This window comes from Sarcophilus harrisii, chromosome 1 (genome assembly GCF_902635505.1).
Source record: "Sarcophilus harrisii chromosome 1, mSarHar1.11, whole genome shotgun sequence".
Classification (NCBI taxonomy): domain Eukaryota; kingdom Metazoa; phylum Chordata; class Mammalia; order Dasyuromorphia; family Dasyuridae; genus Sarcophilus; species Sarcophilus harrisii.
In genome coordinates, this window is record NC_045426.1 from 349,771,170 (window position 1) to 349,791,032 (window position 19,863).

Sequence of the window (19,863 nt, forward strand, 5' to 3'; positions counted from 1 at the left end):
TCTCCGGTGGGGAAGCTTTGGGAAAAACTTAAGTGACTTTCCCAGGTTTATACAATCGAAAATGAGTCATTCTGATTCAAGGGTGGTTAATCTACTGGGCTACCTTGCCGCTGTTTGGGGCCTAGACTCTGTATCTTACTGTCTTTGGCATATTTGGATACAAAATCTATTTAAAAGGTTATGGAAGGGAGGATTTCAGATGTTAAGTCAGACCTGAGGATAACTTCATGAGGGTACTACGGACAATTTAATAAGGCATCATATCTCAGAATTCTACCTGGTAGTTTTTATTGTAAATTTTGCAGCAATCCCGCTCTCCCGAACCCACCAGGAAAAACGATCATTCCCCCTAATTAAGTGCAGAGCCTCCACGACCACGTAGACAGACACACACACACACACACACACACACACACACACACGACTGACGACTAGCATTCAGAACATTAGCAGTCGAAAGGATACTAGCACAACTCTTTGGTGAAGAGATGGGCGGCCCTGAAAAGGGCCTTTTGAGTGTATGCGTGCAGGCGCGGGAAACCGGTGGAGACTGCCTTAACCGCCGAAACCATAGAGCGTGCGGCCCTGGCGTTTGAGGGCGTAGACCACGTCCATGGCCGTGACGGTCTTCCTCTTGGCGTGCTCCGTGTAGGTGACGGCGTCGCGGATCACGTTCTCCAAAAAGACCTTGAGCACCCCGCGGGTCTCCTCGTAGATCAGCCCCGAGATACGTTTAACGCCACCCCTGCGCGCCAAGCGGCGGATAGCAGGCTTGGTGATACCCTGGATGTTATCGCGCAACACTTTTCTGTGCCGCTTGGCACCGCCTTTACCAAGCCCTTTCCCTCCCTTGCCGCGACCAGACATGATGAAGGTTGTCAAGACGAGCTTACTCGATAGCTAACCGCCGGCAGCCGCGGTATATATAGAGAACGGCCTATCCCGGCACCGGACCTCTTTGAGAACAAGGAACGAGGCCAGGAGGCGGGGTAGAGAGGCGGTAGGGGAGAGCGGGAGAGAAAAAAGCAGTAAGCTCCTCCCTAAGAGGGCTGGCTTGCGGCTTGCTCCTTGCCGAGAGGAGGGAACGAGGAACCTTACGTCTGACTCTCGCGGTTTTTAAATTTTCCTTGTTTGATTCAAGGGATCCCTCCTTGGTCCTTCAGTTCCATTCAGTTTTGAAGTGATAGTACTCCCTTTGCGCTTCTGTTTTGCACGTTTTGCGTTGCCGTTCTTGAAAGATGCAGTGGGAGTCTATGACCGATTTTTTGATTTCTGGTATTTTTGCCGTAAGAAAGTTGTCTTGTTGAATAAAAGTCCTTGCCATCCCTTGGCCTATTGTCTAAATTTTAATTACACCACCTAGGAATTGCTCATACACACGAAGAAAACAAAGAAAAATACAAACTATAGAAACAAAGGCAATATTGCGATGAATGGATTCAAATGGATCTCTGAAATCCCAAGATTGTCATCAGTTCCCTCCTCCCTTCCCTCTGTCCCTTCCCCTTCTCCTCTCTTGCATACAATCGTTGCTTTCATTTTTTTAAAGATGGGTTTAAGAATTGGGTTGGGGAAGGGAGCGACCCAAGGCTATTCAGAGATGGTGGAGGGTAGCCCTTTGACCCTTTGACCCTTTGTCCCACCATCTATCTTATCTATTATTGTGACAGAGTGCTGGGGTTCAGTTCCTCTGACCAAAATCAGAGCAACCAATAATCTCTAGATTTTCTTTAATGGTTATTTGACACTTCAAAAGGTGATGGAAGCCACAAGGACAAATGCTTTTTCTCCCTCCAAGAAGTTGCTGTGATTGCTGTGGAGACTGGGGTCGGGGAAGGGAAGAGGAATAATGGTCACCTTCATGGGGATACTACCGGGATCCCAAGAACTGGTGATAGTAAGGGAGAGGAAAGTCAGCCACAGTCTTATGTGAGTCTTGGATTTCTTGAGAGAAAAGATTGCAAAAGGAATGAGCAGCTCTCAAGGATGAAATTCCTGAAGATACTCCCTGAAGAGGCCTAATTAATGAGGAGGAGGAGGAGGAGGAGGAGGGAGGGGGAGGAGGAGGAGAGGGAGGAGGAGAAGGGGAGGGGGGGAGGGGAAGGGAGGGGAAGAGGGAGGGGAGGAGGGGGGAGGGGAGGAGGAGGGGAGGAGGAGGAGGAGGACGAGGACGAGGACGAGGACGAGGACGAGGATGAGGAGGAGAAGGGAGGGGGGAGGAGGAGGGGGAGGAGGAGGAGGGAGGAGGAGAGAGGGGGAGGAGGGGGAGGGAGGGGGACAGAGAGGGAGGGAGGAGGAAGGAGGGGGAAGAGGGAGGGGAGGAGGAGGAGGAGGAGGAGGAGGAGGAAGTTATCCAGAAAAGACCGGCATTCGTCCATGAGGAATTTAATGAGGAGCTTAGAATAACAATCATTTTATTTTTTAAGTTCAGAAGATGGAATCCAGCCGAGAATGGCAAACGAATTCAAAAGAGTGCTGGAGTTGTATTGAGAACAGCATCAGGAATGCTGAAGTTCAAGAATGAATTATGGGTGGGAATGAAAGTTAAGGACCCCAGAATAGGGGTTATTTTGAGCAACAGTCCAGAAAGAGAAGATGACCCAAGACACTGATGCTGGAAGCACAGATTCAGGGAAGTGAAGGTTTTCAGATGAGGGAAAGCTAGTTAGCTAATGTGTTGGGTGGCAGCATCAGAATCCAAAAAGCCCCGGACAGCCAAGAGCAGCAGTGTAAAATGGAGGTTATTCAAAAAATCCAATTTTTTGAAAAAACCCCCCAAATTGGTAATGGGTTGGCTGGAACACCTTGAAAGGATCTGGGAGCTGGAGAGGATTGTAGTGAGCTCAAGAGGCATTACCGTGAGAAAAGCTAAGGAGGTCTAAGACCGTGTCAAGAGACGTCTAACGTCTATTCTAGACCACTTCTGGAGTCGTATGCTCAGCTCTGGGTGATAGTTTTTAGATGGGTTGAAGCTGAAAATCGTCAAGGAGGTGCCTGGACCTAGAGATGTTTTGAAAAAGAACTAAAGTAGTTTAGTTTCAAGGCTGGTTTTGTGTGTGGTGTGTGTGTGTGTTGGGGAGGGGGGTGAAAAAGGAGAACAGGTGGGAAGCATCGAGGGAAATGGGACAGGGCAGTGACACAGTATAGCTAGCTGCCTACATCCTCCTTTGAACTCAGAGGGTGGTTTGGAGGAGTAATTACATTTGTTCGGTTGCAGAGAGGCAGGTGATGGCTTTTGTTGGGAGGGAAATCTTAACCATTTAGAGCTATCCTTAGTTGCAAAGGGATGCTTCGGCTCCCCTGTCCCTAGCAAATGATCACTGAGCAGTGAAAATTCTTGCCCTGGTACAGTTTGTGTTGGGTGGTTCCTGGGGTCCGTCCCAACTCCCAGATTCAGTGATTTTTCTTTTTCTTTTTCTTGAGTTGAATCAAAGGGAACTAAGGAAGCAGCTCAGTTACGGGCTTTTCTCCTGCTTCCCTTCCCCCCCTCCCCCAGCACCCCCTCCCTTTCGCAACAGCGACCCTTCCCCATCAAAATCTAGGCCTTTCTCAGGTCCCAAGCGGCTTGAACTTGCAAAGGTGACAGTTTACTAGGTGAAATTAGCGGTCCAAGGACCTTCCCAAGCCCTTTGTGTCTTGAAGGGAGCTGCCTGCCTTGGATGCAAAATCCTCCTTGCTGCTGCATCTCATTCCCATGAATCCCTATGCCGAAATCGCGAAAGAGCCTGTGCTACTTCCTTCAGCGAGAAACGCGATTTCGATGTAAATGTGATGGGAATGTTTATCGTTTTTGAATAAAAGAGAAGTCCAGCGTGTGCTTAAGTATACTGTGGAGGAAAGGTCATCGGGAGTGAAAGGGCAACTCTCAAATTTCCAGGAAACACAGGGAGTTGTCGCCACCTGAGCTGAGTTTTGTGAAGGGTTAGGGGGTTTGGGAAACGCTCCGAGTGCATTATTTGAGATTTCAGAAAGAAGCTGAGCGGCAGACGAACCCAGAGTCTCGTCGCTTCAGATTCGGACAGAAATAGCTGGATGGCGTGCCGGGAATTTTTGCATTTTCCCCTTTTTTTCCGGGCTAAGAAACACAACCGTGAAGGAGAGTCGAGTGGCTGTAAGAGACAGAGAAGGCGGGTTGCACAGCGCACCAATCACAGCACGGCTCCCTTGTCTATATATAGTCCCAGGCCCAGGAGTCTCAGCTATAGAGACCGTGGTGGTCTGTCTTCCTTTGCTTTTCTGTTTTGGAGGTAGTCAGAGCAGAAAGTCATGTCTGAGACAGCCCCCGCTGCCCCGGCCGCTCCGGCTCCCGCTCCGGCTGAGAAGACCCCGGTGAAGAAGAAGGCCAAGAGAGCTGCGGGGTCCGGCGGAGCCCGGCGTAAGGCCGCCGGTCCCCCAGTGTCCGAGCTGATCACTAAAGCGGTGGAAGCCTCCAAAGAGCGCAGCGGCGTGTCCCTGGCCGCCCTGAAAAAGGCGCTGGCGGCCGCCGGCTACGACGTGGAGAAGAACAATAGTCGCATCAAGCTGGGGCTCAAGAGCTTGGTGAGCAAAGGCACTTTGGTGCAGACCAAAGGCACCGGTGCTTCCGGTTCCTTCAAGCTCAACAAGAAGGCTTCTGCCGGTGACGGGAAAGCCAAGGGCAAGAAGACTGCTGCGGCTAAGACCAAGAAGCCTGCTAGCGCTGCGGCCAAGAAAACTAAAAAGGCGGCTGGGGCGGCAGGTACCAAGAAGAGTGTGAAGAAGACCCCCAAAAAGCTAAAGAAACCGGCTGCGGTAGGAGCCAAGAAGGCGACCAAGAGCCCCAAGAAGACCAAGGCCGCGAAGCCGAAGAAAGTGGCCAAGAGCCCTGCTAAGGCCAAGGTCGTGAAGCCCAAGGGGGCTAAGCCGAAGGCAACTAAGCCTAAGAAGGCAGCGCCAAAGAAAAAATGAGTCAAGGGTGCTCCGGGAAACTTCCGCTTTTAGAAGCCTCAAAGGCTCTTTTCAGAGCCACCCCACAGTCTCGGAGAAAGGGCTAATTGGCACGTTCGCAAACACTCGCCATTACTACCACCCTTCAGCCTGCCGGTCTGCTGTTTGGGGGACCGTACTGAAACAAGGGTGCGCCTTGGCGTGGCAGGGGTGTCGAGTAGATCCGGCAGGTGAGGGGTTTACACGGTACATACTGCCCTAGTAGTGTCCTCGCGTGCCGCCTTGGCAGGGCTTTTTCTGCGGCCGCGGATCGGGCTTCAGGTTATATTACAGTAAAGCCACCCCCTCCCCCCCCCCACAGGGTTCTCATTCAGGGAAGCTATTTATTGTACTTCGCAGAGCAGCACTGCTAGCTTGACATATATTTGCTCCGCGATAAAATACTGCCCACCTGGTTAGCAGTGAGGATTTTCTCGCCCTAGGGAAAGCTGGGCGTGGGGCTGTGGCGTTTGGACCATAAGACCATATAATAACCCCGACCTCTCCCAGGGAGAGATTTTTACGAGACGGGGTGCAGATGGCTATAACTTTTTTACACTAGGAAAACTGCCACCAGCCGCGTGGCGTTAACAGCTTTTTCCCCTTGAAATAATTGGGTGGCTCTGAAAAGAGCCTTTGCTTGGGGTGGCGGCTCAGGTGATCCCTTTCACTTGCCCTTGGCCTTGTGATGACTCTCGGTCTTCTTGGGCAACAGCACCGCCTGAATGTTGGGCAGAACGCCGCCCTGAGCGATGGTCACTTTGCCCAGCAATTTGTTAAGCTCTTCGTCGTTGCGGATGGCCAGCTGAAGATGCCGCGGAATGATACGCGTCTTCTTGTTGTCACGGGCCGCGTTACCAGCCAGCTCCAGGATCTCAGCTGTCAGGTATTCCAGAACGGCAGCTAAGTAAACCGGAGCCCCCGCACCCACTCGCTCCGAGTAGTTGCCCTTGCGGAGCAAACGGTGCACCCGACCCACGGGAAACTGGAGACCTGCCCGAGACGAACGAGACTTTGCCTTAGCGCGGGCTTTGCCTCCCTGCTTTCCGCGTCCCGACATGACCAAAAGACAAGTTACTTTTAGCAGGAGAAAAAAAAAAACGAGCTACGCTCTGCTCTCTTTCCAAGAATGCAAGACCTAATATACCATCAAGCAGTAGGCTAAGTGACGCTGTCCGATTGGTTCAAAGTCTTTCAAAAGGCAGCCAATGGGAAAGAACAACAGGCATCTCATCGTTTGCATACGCTCCTCCCAATGGCGAAACGGCTTAACACGTTCCATCCAATCAGCTGTCAGAACTTCCCAATCTCTCATTTGAATACTCGCGCTACAAGTACGACAGACTAGGTAAGACGGAGCCGCGTTTAGTTTCTCCTCGCGACTCCTTTAGTTCTCTGTCACGCACTGCCCGGTATGCCTGAACCCGCCAAGTCCGCTCCTGCCCCGAAGAAGGGTTCCAAGAAGGCCGTCACCAAGGCGCAGAAGAAAGACGGCAAGAAGCGCAAGCGCAGCCGCAAGGAAAGCTACTCCATCTACGTGTACAAGGTGCTGAAGCAGGTGCACCCCGACACGGGCATCTCCTCCAAAGCCATGGGCATCATGAACTCTTTCGTCAACGATATCTTCGAGCGCATCGCCGGCGAGGCGTCCCGCCTGGCGCATTACAACAAACGCTCCACCATCACGTCCCGGGAGATCCAGACGGCCGTGCGTCTGCTGCTGCCCGGGGAGCTGGCCAAGCACGCCGTGTCCGAGGGCACCAAGGCCGTCACCAAGTACACCAGCTCCAAGTAATCTACTTGGCAGCGAACATCCTAACTTGCAACCCCAAGGGCTCTTTTCAGAGCCACCTACTCTCTCAAAATAAGAGCTTTAGTCCACATGTCACGTTAGGGGCTGTCTCGCCTCTCTGTGTCTTGACTGCTTGCTTTAGGGACTGTCCATCTCGCGGCCTCCTATACAAAACAATAGAATTCTAAGCCCCTCCCCCCAGTGCCAGCTCGATTGCTTCTGTGGGTTTAACTATCATCTTTATGTAGATGACTTCTAGATTGATGTTTTCAGTTCTAATCTTTCTCTTGATAGATTGGCTTGAACAATTAAAAGATAATGGATAGCCATGGAAAAGAATTATACAAGATATAGTACTCAAGTAGCAGCTTGGTAGTACCTGTTATCATGCAACGCTCCTTACCTTGCCTGAATCCAGATTCTCGCTGGGGGACGAGTACCTCCACCGCATTTCGATCTGGCTACCTTTACAGAAGACTGCACAAAGGGCATATAAAACTCGCTGAGAGGGCGAAATTGCTGGCAAACCTGGAAAGCAGGGGAGACAAATTAGGTGTACCTCATGCCCGTACACTCGAGGAAACCTCAAAAGTTTCCGTTACTTTAGAACCAATTAGAATTCGGACAAATTGATTTCAGATCTAGACGTGATCCGGCTGCTGAGGGGCCGCACAAGGTAAAAAGGACCTTTTTGATTGCTGGAAATAGAAAAGCTTGGGGAGGAGGAAGGGGGTCTAACAAAAAAGTGAATTACTACTAGTGTAGTCTTTTAAAAAGAGTTTCATTTGTTATTATTATTTTGCTGAGACATTTAGGGGGGCGTTCTCATGACTTCAGGGCTGATGCTCTGTCCACTGCGCTACCTAGTTGCCCCCGAGTTTCATTTAGTTGTAAAAACTGCTAGAAAATGAGAAATGTTGGGAGGGAAAGTTACATTGTACTGTTGAAACAGCTACAAAGGAGCACATATTAGTCTTCATCAAACTGATATGCTGTGCAGCTGGAACCCTTTCGGAGAAGTAGATCTATTTCTTCCCACAGTCCATCTTCCTCAGACCTCCTTTATTCCCTTTTGCTTGCCTTACCTTATAACTCCCTATTTTCTTTAATGACACTCCCATTTGGCAAGGGATTATCCTCCATTTAATTTTTCGTCTATCTTTTCCTGGCCCCTTATTGCATGCTTTGTAAAAAATAATGCTTCCTTATCACATAAACAAAGGGAATATGCATTAATTAGGGAATGGCTGAATAAGTTACCATATATGAATGCAATGGAATACTGTTGTGCAATAGGAAATTATCAACAGGCAAATTTCAGAACAATATGGAAAGACTTGTATGAACTAATGCAACGTGAGATATGATCAATTATGAATGACAGCTTTTCTCAGCAACAAAATGGTATAACAAGTACAAAGGACACGGGAAGGAAGATGCTTTCTCCATCCAGATAAAGAAATATCTATGCAGATAAGAGCACTTTTTTTTACTTATTCTTAGTAGCATTTTTCCTTTTGATCCTTTCTTTTACAGCTGTGATGAGTATTGAATAATATGTTTTACTTGATAGTTTATTGCTTATTATTTTAGGAATTTGGGAAGGAGAAAATTTGCGGAGTCAAAATGTAGAAATGAATGCTAAAAATTATCTTGAGGTATTTGGAAAAACATAAAATATTAAAATTTTAAAATCTTATAATCAAACTAAAAATTATCAATAATCACCATTTCACATAACTTTCATGACTATTAAGTTTAATACAAAAGAAATGAATATACATGTAGAACCTGAAGTATACATACAGAAGTTTGCATTTTTATAACAAGACAAAGAAAAGAAGAGATACCAAAAATCTTCAAGTAACAAGGTATAGCATAGTGTACAGTACCGGCTAGCTCTCTGGAGGGCTTCAGGGTTAGCTAGAGTCAGGATACATTAAGGTCTTTGGTCTTTAGGGGAAGAAGTGGCACAAGGCTTGTCAAAGATGTCGCCTGGATTCTGGGGTCCGGAATCTCCAGCTTCTGTCCTCCTGGTCCTGTCCCAAGTCTTTCTGACTCTCTCCCTCCCCCCACCAATCTTTGCCCATGATTATTTCACTACCAAATATTCAACAAGCACCAATGGTGAGGAGAGCCATTGTCTCACATCAAATAGGTAGCCTTAAGTGCTCTCTTGTCTGATTCAGAGTTTTAGCTCTCTACATCTCCTTCTCTTGTTTTAGAACACAAGCGGTCACACCCTCCCTGATTTCTCAGAAAAAGGGGTGAAAACACCAAAAGGATGGTGATCATGTTCCCCCTACACACTTCTTAGGAAGGGAGGTGAAATCACTAAAAAGATGATCAGCCCTCCCTGACTGCTGAGGAAGGGAGATGAAAAACACCAAAGGGAAGTGGGGAGTCAAGCCAGATATTGTTAGGAGGTTTCTGGGCTGAAGGGTCTTACTAGAAACAGTTATACACAAATCCATCAGCATGGGGGGAGGGGAGGTGGTATTACACAAGCACATAGCAATAAAGCACAGGCTAGCAGTGATGACTCTCCCCACAGCTGGTGCAGGTTCAATGTGGTGTAACAAACACGAATTGTACATGCATGGAGTAATATAAGAAACAATATGAATCAACATGGTATTGTAAGAGATTTCTAGAAGTCCTAGAAGGAGGGTATATAAATAACAATCACACATATGTCTCCATCAACCAAGAGATAGTCCAAAACCAATGTAGGTCCATTACTTCATGTATCAGGGAATCCAATGATTCCTGCAACAAACTTATGTGTTAGGGAATCCAATGATTCCTGCAAATTTTGAAGTCCTGCAACAGTCTCATCATGCCTCAAGGATTCCAATGATTCCGGAGGGTTTTGAAGTCCTGCATCAGTCTATTAACAATTTTTTATATCCATGAATCAATTGCCCTAACTGCCATGCTCTTTCAGGTGGGTACAATCAGCGATGGAACCACTCCATGTTTCTTGGGTCTTTTCCTTCGTTTCAAGGGTCTGTTCCATCTCTCTCCAATGGACAAGGTGAATACGGCGCGTTGGCACCCATCTGATTCCTTCTCCATCTGTAGAAATACAAGCAAACCCTCTCCCCCAAGCAGTTAATCTATCTGGTCCTTTCCATTCACCACTTTCTGGATCTCTACATATCACTTGGCAATTATCTAAAGACAGTGGAGTGGCTGGGTTATAAAACCTGTCTGCTGGAGCTAATGCGTCCTTATCACAAATTTAAAAATTAATGTAGAGAGCTAATTTAGAAGTTCTCTAGGGTTACCTGTGGCTCCCCCTTTCTTTTGTTTTTGGAGGAGCATCTTGATGTCTGTTTGTCCTCTCTACTACTGCCTGTCCTTGAGGATTAAAAGGTATGCCAATGGTGAGTAAAATCTAATACTGAGCACAAAAGTGTGCAAAATGTTTAGAAGTGTATCCAGGTCCATTGTTTGTTGTTATTGCTGGTGGCACACCCATGATTGCAAAAGTTTGAATAAGGAATTCAGTGAACAGTCAGACTGTCTCTTTGGCTGCTGGTATTGCAAAAGTAAATCCTGAAAAGGTGTCTACTACAACATGGATAAAAGACAGACAACCAAAAGATTTATAATAGGTTACATCCATTTGCCAGATTTCATTGGGTCACAAACCACAAGGGTTTTTCCCTGGAGGGAGTGTAGGAGCATGGAAAGGAAGATAAGCTGTATAGCTTTTTACTATGCTCCTAACTTCCTAGCCTCCTCCCAAATTGTAAATTGTAATTGTAAATTGTAAGCATAAAGCTTGAGCAGTCTGATGATATTTAGAATGTGATTCTTGGGCTTCCTGAAATAAAGGAGTATTGGCCAACATAGTTAAAAGGCTATATCTGCCTTTGAATTTCCATCAAAAATAGGACCTGGAAGTCCACTATGAAAGTGGACATGCAAGATATAAATCTTACTTGGATGCTTTCTCACTTGCTCTTGAAGTTCCTTAAAGAGCTCATATATATTGGAAGCTACAAATTTTATTTAGGCTGTGGCAATTCTTTGTACTACACCTACTGAATAGGCCGAATCAGATATTATATTTATATTTCCTGGATAATAGGTTAGAGCTAGCATGATTGCATACAATTCATTCTGCTGAGTGAACTGAAAAGGAGTTCTGACTACTCTGTAGTTAAGTCATGAGAGTTACAGCACAAATATTATGTTTGGATGCATCTGTAAGTTGGTCCTTTAAGAGGAACTTTAGAAACTTTTTCAAGAATCCATTGCCAATTATGTAATAGTCGGATTGTCTTTAATGGGGACCTGTGTGTAAAATTTGGAACCGTGGCCAATAAAATTTGCCACTCAGGGATGGTTTTACAGCATACATTAATTTGTGCATTGGTATAAAAGGTGTATATCTTGTCAGGTCTTATCCCAGATAATTGTACTGCTGGCTTAATGGCCTTTAATAAAATTTTAGCCATAAGCACTAAAGAGTAAGGCATTGTTCTGGTTGTGCTGAGAGGTTCACCCACTCTATCACACTGTCTCCTTGATGAAGGACTGCTGTGGGTGCCTTTTTTTTTTTTTTTTTAGCAAAAACTGAGTTTCTGAGTGACTCTTTCAACCACATTGGATGAAGCCAGTTCAACTTCTCTTAAAGACTCTTGAGCTTCTTTTGTAAGCTGGCATGGTGAGTTTAAAGCACTGTCTCCCCTTAAAATGTCATATAATGGTTGCATTTGATAGGTAGTCAAGCCTAACCCTGGACACATCCATTGGATATCTTCTATCAATTTCTGAAAGTCATTTAAGGTGTTTAACTTCTCTGTTCTTAACGAAAGTTTTTGTACTGTAAGCACCTTAGGGTATATACTTCATATCCTAAATATTGAAAAGGAGCATGTTTTTGAATTTTTTCTGAAGCTATGTGCAATTTTTAGTTCCTTAGTGTTTCTATGGTCTTTTGTAGACATACTTTTAACATTTATTCCTCAGGTGCACATCCCAATATATCATACATGTAATATAACGTTCCTTTTGGAAATGCTTTTCTTACTGGAGCAAGAGCATCAGCAACATACATTTGACACATAGTAGGGCTATTTTCCATTCCCTGTGGCAAAACTGTCCATTCATATCTTTTATAAGGCTCAGCTAAGTTAACGCTGGGCACTGAAAAGGCAAATCTTTTCATATTTTCCTTATCTAGAAGGATAGAATAGAAACAATCCTTAACGTCTATAACCCAAAGAGGCCATTCTCTAGGCAATTGAGTAGGAGATGGAAGTCCAGGCTGAAGAGTTCCCATAGTTTCCATCTGTTCATTTACTTTTCTTAAATCAGTCAACATCCTCCATTTTCCAGATTTCTTTCTTACAACAAATACAAGGGAATTCCAAGGACTTAGAGAAGGTTGTAAGTGTCCTTGGTCAAGTTGGTCCTGTATGTTATCTAATAAGGACTGAATTTTATCACTAGCTAAGGGCCACTGTTCTATCTACACTGGTGTATCAGTTTTCCATTGGATAGGAACAGGTAAGAGTTTTGGCAGGCCTTCAACAGCAGGGCTGCCTAAAATAACCGAAGTACTCATTTGTAATCCCAACTGTTGTAAAATGTCTCTTCCCCACACATTGATGAGGATTTTTTCAACTATAAAAGGAGTAAAAACTCCTGTTTCACCTTCAAATGTCCATTTCAAAGGGGTAGCACTAACTTCAGCTGCTATTGATTCTCCTATGCCAGACATATAGGTGTCTGCCTTAATCTTTGACTTGTGACTGGGCCAGCTGGCACCTCTAATAAGTGTATGATCTGCACCTGTGTCTACCAGTCCTTCTGGTAGTATACCATTTATATAGAGAGTGAGCATAGGTATGTCAGCTGTAACTGCTGCAGTCTAGAATATTCCTGGATGCTGTTGCTTGGAGTCAGAATCTGGGCAGCTATCACCAGATTGCCTATTAGGAGTCTGTATCAGTAAACCTCATGCTACTACTTCTCCTGGTTGATAAATCACACATTGTCTAACTGTATTAGTGACTGGGATATTACCTACATGTTATGGGCTAGAACTTGAAACAAGGTGCTAAATCAGTGGAATTGATAGAGACAATAGCATGGTGCTTAACAGTTCTCTAGTTAAGTACATGTATTTAGTACTTACTATAGTTCTACAAGATTCACAGCTTTGATTAGAGAAGATATAAGCTGGAACAAACTCCGCCAGAATCAGAAAAAGGGAAGACCAGAGAAGTGGTGGCAGGCTGTCCTCCTTAACTTCTCCACTGAAACCAAGATCTGGAAGGCCTACAGAAAAACTAGTTGAGCCACAGGTGAAGGAGACAATAACTCCAGAAGGCCTTTAAGAAGGCTAGCCAAGCCCCAAGTGAAGGAGATAAGACTTGGAAAGAAACAACAAAGTATTTGGATTTTAATCCCTGGCTGCACTTGTGATTACTGCACTGAAAGGAAGACTGCCCCCAGAGACCCCAAGGAAACCTTAACAGAGAATATTACATTTTGCCTCAGCCCGAGAAGCAGAGTGAGTCTGGAAGAAGAGAGACAAAAGCAAGAGAGAGGGGAGGTTCAGAGGAGAGGCAAGACAAAATCTGATCAAGCCTGTTTTTAATGAGTGCAATAGTACAGGTATATATAGCAATAAGAAAGGAAGCAGGGTTGCACAGACTTAGTACAGGGTGGGGGTCCTAGACAAAGGATTGGTTTCCCGCCCAAGGATGAGCTGATCAGGTGTCTTTGATCATGTAGGAAACTCCAGGATGTGATTAGGAGATGCCTAGATATCTGCCAATTCAAGGTGAAGGTAGTCTTTGGAATGTGGCCTTATCACCTGTATGGCCTTATCACCTGTAGATTAATGCCGGCTCCCCTCAGGTCCCCCTTTTTGTATTTATATAAAAAGAATCAATTATAGAATTTTTCATTTCCTGACCTGTGCCTGGCTTAGGAAACTGCTGCTTCAGGCTGTGAAGTGATAGGAGGCTCTCATTTCATGCAGAGTGGGTGTGCCATGCTGACAATCAAAGTTGATCAAAGCTGATAAAGATTAGATCAGTCTCAGATAGAAAGACTCAGTTCACCAGACTGATGCAAAACATGAGGAGGCCAAAATAAATTGCTTCCTATGTGAAGAGACGAGTTTGCTTTACAGGCCAGGCAAACGGCTGCAGTCTTACAGACCATTATTAATTGTCCTCTTCTCATGTAGAAACCTTAAAGAAACAAAACACAAGTATCCAGTAACAGACAAATGACCAGGCTAAATACTCAGTTGCCCAAGCATTTAGGATACAATGATTACATATAACCAGACTGAAAATAGCAAGATATGACATAAATGAATTGCAGTTACAGAAGGAAAAATGCAAAAACAGAACTATAACACAACATAAGCAGTTAAAACTCAACCTTCAGTACATACAGGATAAAATAGCCTTAACCCAGGTTTATTGCAATCAATCGTCCCAGTAACTGTCAGAAGGTGAAGCTTTAAAACTCCCAAATAGCATTAACTAATTAACTATAAGCCCAAGAAATTTTACCTCCAATAACAAATTCCATTAATCAAATTTCTGATAAATCTTAAAGATTTATCATAACCTTATAGTAATGACAAGAAGAAATTTTGTCTCAGTAAGTTCACAACTTAGAACAATTATCATACCTAGGTAGATGTTACATAAGTGAACATTATACATACAAATCATTTTGCTTTTAAAATACCCAGTACATAGAAAAATATCCCAAATTAAATATTGTCCATAACAGAAACATTTCCAAAAGGACAAAGAACTATTATTTTCAGAGGCCCTTTAAATAATCCCAGGATGGCCCAATACAATCAATTTAAACTTATATAGAATACCCAATTCCACATGAAAGAATTCAAAAGTTTTGTTAAAAATACCAATTAAACTATTCCTACCAAAGTATGGATCACATTTATGACCACACTCCTCAACCAAAAAAACCTTTATGTTTCAAGAAACAAATATTCAATCAATTAACCTAAAAGTAAGCATGTTCCTTTAAATCACAGTTTGCTGTGCTGGCAGTAATCAGATAAGAAAAAAAAAATGCAGGAGCATACTCAGGGGGGAGAGGGGAAAGTACTCCCTTCCCCTACTCCTGCCCCCTAGGAAAAAAACTTCCCTCAGGTTCTCCACTCAATGTGCTACATGGGGATCCTTTTCAAGATTTAGCCCATCAGTTTATTTACTTTCTTCCCAAATCTACCCATTTCCAGTTTTCTCTTTCTCCCTCCTTTGCCCAGGTAGCAGAAGGCAGTGGGGGTGGGTGGCTCCCTCCCCTACCTCTTCATCTACTCCCAAAAGTCTTTCTTTCACCTCCCTAAAACCATGCAAACCTCTAATTGCTCCTCCAATTCAGTCCTTCCTAAAAATCACCCGCATTCCTCTTTCCTTTTCCTTCAAAAACCCTTAAGATTCACACTATATGAATAGCCCAAACTTCCACAAAACCCACACATGTCCAGCAGAGCTGGATTCAAAGTTTAACTTATGTTAACAAATAACTCAATATATTTCAGAAGGCAAAAAACTCTGAACCAAACGAATACAGCCATTTTTAAGTTTTGTTATGTTATTTTTCTTTTTTGCCACATTTCTTCTAACAACATCTTATCTTCAGAGCTTTTGAATTTTATTGCTCTTTAGTCTAATAGGCTCAGTTTCAAGGGGAAAAAACTTTCCTGTCCCTTTAAAATATCTAAATTCCATTTTCTTACAAAATTAGTACATCAGGTTAAAAGTTTTAAAATCACAAGCAGATTTTCAAATAACCAATTCCCAAATTCCTTTATCATTGTTCTTAAAACTTGAACAAAGCTTTTACATCAGCAAACAGACTGGGGGGCGTTTCCAAGACCTCCGGCCCAGGGGAGAAGTTTGTTTCATCTTGAATTCCCTTTTTCCCTTCCAGAATCCAAAGAGTCTTCTATGAACTTCCAAGCCCATTTAGTGCTTTTCTCTGCCTTCACAGAGAATGCCTACATATTCCATTCAAACTTCTTTTCTTTAAATGTTAGTACACTGCTCTTCTAGATATATATATATATATATATTTTTAACTTTCCAAACTTTCAAATCCCTTTCAATCTACTTTTTTTATTTTTTTATTTCTTCCCTTCTCTCCCTTTTTCTCACAGGCTGCTGCAGTCAGCCAGATACACACACACACACACACACACACACACACACACACACACACAGATTTTTCAAACTTCTTGATATTTTCTAAGCCTGCAACACAGAGACTGAATTCTTATCTTTTACAAACTTGCTAACTTTTAACACAGACATACACAGACACACATGGAGCTCCATTTTACTAATTCAACCAACAAAGTAGACAGACAAATCACACAGAACATAGAACACACAGTTACAACATTAAACAAACATATAACACATATCCAGAGGATATTTTCCAGCGTCCCAGAAAATACCCATCTCAGAACTTTACCCAGAACAGATCCAGAATAACCAGAACCAGCCTGAATTACTTTGTTAACATAAAAATCATTAAGGCAATCTCCAACTCTTTTTCACCTTTTCTCATCAGTGGTTCCTTCCTGCGGGAACCATAGGCAGACATCTTCTAAAAATTTAAAAATTTTACAAATTCTTTTTTTCTCAACCTTTACTCTATGCGTCCTTAATAAGTCTTTGAAACCCTCAATAAATCTATCATATACACTAGTTTCTTCTCTTTCTTGGTATCAAAACCTCTTACTACCCAGATCTCTGTTCCTCGGGGCAGGCGGACCCGTGGCGACCTTATTCTCTAAATTCTCCGGGACTGCGCAGTCTTTTTGTTGAGAGGTTCGATCTAGCAATGGCTACTCCTTACTCCAAAATCTTCTGGGCCCCACTTTGGGCGCCATTTGCCTCGGCCTGCGAGGCAGTGTGTGGACCCTGGAAGAAGAGAGACAAAAGCAAGAGAGAAGGGAGGCGCAGAGGGGAGGCAAGACAAAATAATCTGATCAAGCCTCATTTTAATGAGTGCAATAGTACAGGTATATATAGCAATAGGAAAGGAAGCAGGGTTACACAAACTTAGTACAGGGTGGGGGTCCTAGACAAAGGATTGGTTTCCCACCCAAGGATGAGCTGATCAGGTGTCTTTGGTCATGTAGGAAACTCCAGGATGTGATTAAGAAATGCCTAGATATCTGCCTATTCAAGGTGAAGGTAGTCTTTGGAATGTAGCCTTATCATCTGTATGGCCTTATCACCTGTAGATTAGTGCTGGCTCCCCACAACATTTTAGAGACAATATTATACCTACACATTTCCCACATCAGTGTATGGATGAACACTGTAAGTACTCTCAGGAGGTGAAATGATCAAGCCTACTATACCTGGAGGCAAAGGATCCATAGGCTGAAGAGGAACATATTTCACCTCTCCAAGGGATATCTCAGTAGTTCCAGCTGCATACAACTCTATTCTCCCCAATTGCAATCCCTTTTTTCCATCAGGTTGTATCCTTGCTGATTAATTATGTAATCCCTTTCTCCCATCAGATTGCTTCTTGGCTGATTGGTCATGTCTTGTACTGAACTTCTAAAGACTCTCTGGGTATAGACGAGTCTTTCTGGATATCCCTTGCCAAAAGGGACCCTGTCTTCCCATGTTCAGATCTTGGGAAGTCTGCATCGTAGCCTGGGTATCAAATGTATTTGTGCCCACTGTGGCACAGCGTCTACTGATCTCTTCTAAAGAAGCATCCCTTGGAGCAAAATCTCCTAAGCTTCAGGTGAAGTCAAAAAAGCAGAGGTAGCCATCCTGATCTCAGATCAAGCAAAAGCAAAAATTGATCTAAAAAAAAGAGATAAGAAAGGGCACCTTGCTAAAGGATAACACAGATAATGAAGCAATATCAATATTAAACATATATGCACCAAGTGGTGTAGCATCTAAATTCTTAAAAGAGAAATTTAAGAGAGCTGCAAGAAGAAATAGACAGCAAAACTATAATAGATCTCAACCTTGCACTCTCAGAATTAGATAAATCAAACCACAAAATAAATAAGAAAGAAGTCAAAGAAGTAAATAGAATTCTAGAAAAGTTAGATATGATAGATCTCTGGAGAAAATGAAATGGAGATAGCAAGGAATACACTTTCTTTTCAGCACTTCATGGAACCTATACAAAAATTGACCATATATTAGGACATAAAAACCTCAAACTCAAATGCAGTAAGGCAGAAATAGTAAATGCATCCTTTTCAGACTACAAAGCAATGAAAATTACATTCAACAAAAAGCCAGGGGAAAGTAGACCAAAAAATAATTGGAAACTAAATAATCTCATACTAAAGAATGATTGGGTGAAACAGCAAATCATAGATCATCATTAATAACCTCACCAAGAAAATACAATAATTGAGACATCTACCAAAATGTGTGGATCAGCAAAGCGTAATAAGGGGAAATTTCATATCTCTAGAGGCTACTTGCATAAAATAGAGAAAGAGAAGGTCAATGAATTGGGTTTGCAACTAAAAATGCTAGAAAAGGAACAACTTAAAAACACCCAGTCAAACACAAAAATTGAAATTCTAAAAATAAAAGGAGAGATCAATAAAATTGAAAGTAAAGAAACTATTGAATTAATTAATAAAACTAAGAGTTGGTTCTATGAAAAAATACAACAAAATAGACAAACCCTTAGTAAATCTGATTAAAAAATTACCCTGGCATGGGTTCTGTCAATAAAAAGTTATAACAAAAACAAAAGAAAGAAAGAAAAAAATTAAATAAAATAAAGAAGCATCCTTGTATAGTCCTAGTATAATTCTTCTACAAACCTCATTAGCATTTTCTTTAGCAAGTTGCCTTATAATTTCTCTTGCTGCATTTTCACCAATAGTTCATATGACAGCTGTCTGCAAATGTCCCACAAAATCAGCAAAGGGTTCATTTGGACCTTGTGCTATTTTTGTGAAGGCTTCTCCTCTGTCTTGTTTACCTGGGATAAAGCCCTATTCTTTGATAGCAGCAGCAGCAATTTGCTCATATGCTGCCATGAGGTAATTAATCTGTGCTGAAATATCTGCATAAGAACCTACACCTGTTAGTTCGTCACAGGTGATTGGTGTATTAACTCCAGTTTGTCTATTTCTTTGGGCTTGCATCCTACAGAGTTCACTATATTCAGAAAGCCACAACAAGTTTTGTCCAGGTTCTAAGCATGTTCTTGCTCTAGATTTCCAGTCACTAGGAGTTAAAATTTCATAAGCCAAATTCTAAAATAACATCTTAACATAAGATAATGTAGCCCTGTGAAAAGTGCAAGCCTTTTTCAGATCTTTGATAATTTCTAGATTAAAAGGAGTGCATCTTTTCTTTTCTTGACCTTAAGAGTTAAGCTGTTCAATCACAGGATAAATTTCTATTCTCAAATCAGCTGTATTCTGCCCTTTCTCTGAGGCTTTAAGTAGTGCCTTTTGCAATTGAGTCATAGGAGGGGGTAATTGCTGGTGATACCACTGCTCCTCCCTCTCCTCCTCCTCCTCCCTACACCCTTCACTTCCCACCTGATTATTCACGAGTTCTGAATGAGTCTGGCTATGAGGTGAAATTATTACTGCCTGATTCATTGTAAGGACCAGTTTTTTGATCATGCCCTTGTTTTCTTCTTATAGCAAATTTCTATAATCACAGCAAATGGTTAATAGAGGCCATGAGCTCAATTCAATTATGTAATTAATACCTTGCTATTTTCAGTCTAGCTGTATATAGTCATTCTACCCTAAACAATTAGGTGAATGAGTATTTGGCCTAGTCATGTATCACTTATTAGATATTTGTGTCTGCAGGTAATTAGGTCCTTAAAGGTTTCTAAAATAATGTAAGAAAAATTGACACAATTGTCTGAAAGGCTACTACTTTAGGGTTTATTGAAACTACTGCTGATACATCTTTAACATTTGTCTGTATCATGTGTCTTATGATACAGACATGTTTCCTTACATGTAAAGCTGCTGGCCAATTTATATTGATCTCTCTTCATCTTGTAGTAGTCCTTGTGAACTTGTCTTTCTATCTCAGATTATTCTAATCACTATTTGTTAGAATGGTTTTTATTCTAGA

The 19,863-nt window shown here is 43.0% G+C and overlaps 4 protein-coding genes across 4 annotated transcripts; 2 read left to right on the forward strand and 2 right to left on the reverse strand.

Annotated features, from left to right (window-relative positions):
• Window positions 1-517: 517 nt before the first annotated feature.
• LOC100927605 (histone H4) lies at window positions 518-913 on the reverse strand. Its single transcript, XM_031945900.1, has one exon. The coding sequence runs from the start codon at window positions 865-867 to the stop codon at window positions 556-558; it is 312 nt and encodes a 103-aa protein (XP_031801760.1). The 5' UTR covers window positions 868-913; the 3' UTR covers window positions 518-555.
• A 3,271-nt stretch (window positions 914-4,184) lies between these two features.
• On the forward strand, window positions 4,185-5,201 carry LOC100926570 (histone H1.4). The gene has a single exon (XM_003768697.4). It carries the CDS (start codon window positions 4,267-4,269, stop codon window positions 4,924-4,926), a length of 660 nt encoding a protein of 219 aa, XP_003768745.1. The 5' UTR covers window positions 4,185-4,266; the 3' UTR covers window positions 4,927-5,201.
• A 372-nt stretch (window positions 5,202-5,573) lies between these two features.
• On the reverse strand, window positions 5,574-6,070 carry LOC100927088 (histone H2A type 3). The gene has a single exon (XM_012548681.3). It carries the CDS (start codon window positions 6,002-6,004, stop codon window positions 5,612-5,614), a length of 393 nt encoding a protein of 130 aa, XP_012404135.1. The 5' UTR covers window positions 6,005-6,070; the 3' UTR covers window positions 5,574-5,611.
• A 210-nt stretch (window positions 6,071-6,280) lies between these two features.
• LOC100926834 (histone H2B type 2-E) lies at window positions 6,281-6,798 on the forward strand. Its single transcript, XM_012548682.3, has one exon. The coding sequence runs from the start codon at window positions 6,359-6,361 to the stop codon at window positions 6,737-6,739; it is 381 nt and encodes a 126-aa protein (XP_012404136.1). The 5' UTR covers window positions 6,281-6,358; the 3' UTR covers window positions 6,740-6,798.
• The last annotated feature ends 13,065 nt before the right edge of the window (window positions 6,799-19,863 follow it).